We start from the raw sequence: 1,841 nt of genomic DNA on the forward strand, positions 1-1,841 counted from the left end.
AAATCCAATCCCACAAGAGAACCTACTCAAAAGTTTTAACTCACTTCTCTATTACAATCCCCCCGAACAGACATCATCATCTCAATCATCAACACAACAACCCACCATAATCAAAAAAAATTTAAATTACAACGTCTATACTCAATTTAAACGCTAAATTGCATAACAATATCATAAAGTTTTTCCATTTTGACAATTCATTCCGGTAAGTTACATTTTGGTACAATAAAATACCACAAAGTTTATAAAATTTGTACATTGCTACCATCGATCATGAAAATTTATCGATTTGCATGACTGGTGATGGTAACATATAGATTTTTAAAAACTTTATGGAGTTTTATTTTGTATTAAAATGATGTAACTTGTCGTATTTAATTATCAAAATGAAAACTTTTATGATACTTTTTTGCAATTCAACCCACGTTAAAACCACCTTTTATTTACGGAAAACGCATTGCTTTGCGTCTGCGTACAAAAATCCAGAGATCCAAAACCAGCAGCAGACAAACCGCATCGCCTACCGTCTAACTACACTCGGAGAAGGAAGGGTTACAAAAATGTAAAAATTAAGAAAAGGGCAAAAAGATGAGAGAAAAAAGAGGGAAAAGAAAAGGGAAGAGCTCCCCCTCTTTTCTCCGTCAAAGCTTTTACTGCTCTGGTCTTTGTCTCTGCTTTCTCCCTAGAAAAGCTAGCGGATTTAGTGCTCGGTGGCCGAAGAAAGCAGATGTCACCCCTGTTTATGAAATCATGACCGCGTTTCAATTAAAATAATCAAAAGACAGCAGCGTCTCCGAGGCGTCTGAACCCTTGTCTTATCTTTGATTAGTCCTCTACATCTTTAATCGAGATTAAGAATATTGAGAATTGAGAGATAACAGAATATAATATTTGCGAAATGATGGGTTTAATTACAGGTCTCGTGATCAAAAGAAGAAGAAAAAAAAAAGAACAGCTTTTCCCGCTTCTACGTAGTTTCTCCTCGATTAATCACATCGCTCGGTGCCGGGATCGCTCCTCGACCGCACCAGACCCAAATCACAACCTGCACAAAAACAAAACACGTTCATTAATATCATAAAGAAATAATTAATTTCTAATTAACTACAGCGACGGGGTAATCTGATCCGAATCCGGTGACGTTACCCGAACTGAAGGAGCGCTTGCAGTGAGCGATGGCGCTCTGGATCCCATCCTCCTCCACAATCACCGACTCCTCCCGCCGCCTCGGAGGTGACCTGACCGCGGCCACCGACGCCGACGCCGATCTACTCTTCCTCAGCCTCCTCGAAACGATCCTCAAGCCCGAAGAATGCGCGCTCTTCGGCGGATCACCGGAGAACCGAGGCTTAGCGCTGTTCCGCTTCGACGCGCGATCGTACAGCGGTTTGATCTTGTTGAGGTACCTGTGGATCACATCCTTCGGGTTCTTTTTCTCATCGGAGGTCGGCGCCGGCGACTGAATCGATTCTTCAGCGTAGAGCTTAGAGGATCGGGTTGAGCTTCTAGAAGAGCTGTTTTCTTTAGTGAAGAGAGAGACGATGGGGACTTCATCCAGCTTAAATTTCACTGGGAACTTTTTATTGTGGTTTGGTGAGGATTGAGGGGAATCGAGATGAAGCGACTTCGATTTCTTGAACCGGAGCATGAAGACTCGAAACCTGGCGGCGGGTTTGAGGATCGACGAAGGGAGAAGAGGTTTCGTGCTCGGAGTGAAGAGAAGCGATGAGTGGCCTCTGAAGAAGAGATCGTCGCTTGGATAGTCGAGTCGGAGTTTTTCGCCGGAGAGTTCGTTTTCGTCAGATCCGGAGGCGGAGGCGGAGGCGGAGACGGAGGCGGAG

At 43.8% G+C, this 1,841-nt stretch overlaps 1 protein-coding gene across 1 annotated transcript; it reads right to left on the minus strand.

The window, feature by feature from the left end:
* Window positions 1-867: 867 nt before the first annotated feature.
* On the minus strand, window positions 868-1,835 carry LOC109827638 (probable membrane-associated kinase regulator 2). Its single transcript, XM_020394650.1, has 2 exons — window positions 1,147-1,835; window positions 868-1,045 (listed from the first exon to the last, which is right to left on the minus strand). Exons 1-2 carry the CDS (start codon window positions 1,646-1,648, stop codon window positions 987-989), a joined length of 561 nt encoding a protein of 186 aa, XP_020250239.1. The 5' UTR covers window positions 1,649-1,835; the 3' UTR covers window positions 868-986.
* Window positions 1,836-1,841: the final 6 nt, after the last annotated feature.

The sequence above is a fragment of the Asparagus officinalis genome, unplaced genomic scaffold (genome assembly GCF_001876935.1).
Source record: "Asparagus officinalis unplaced genomic scaffold, Aspof.V1 AsparagusV1_Un331, whole genome shotgun sequence".
Lineage (NCBI taxonomy): Eukaryota > Viridiplantae > Streptophyta > Magnoliopsida > Asparagales > Asparagaceae > Asparagus > Asparagus officinalis.

Bases quoted from the DNA above. Each gene is read 5' to 3' on its own strand.
- LOC109827638 (XM_020394650.1), bottom strand. From the start codon at position 1,648: ATGCTCCGGTTCAAGAAATCGAAGTCGCTTCATCTCGATTCCCCTCAA. The intron at 1,046-1,146 runs GTAACGTCACCG...GTTTTTGTGCAG, and splicing joins CAAGCGCTCCTTCAGTTCGG to GTTGTGATTTGGGTCTGGTG.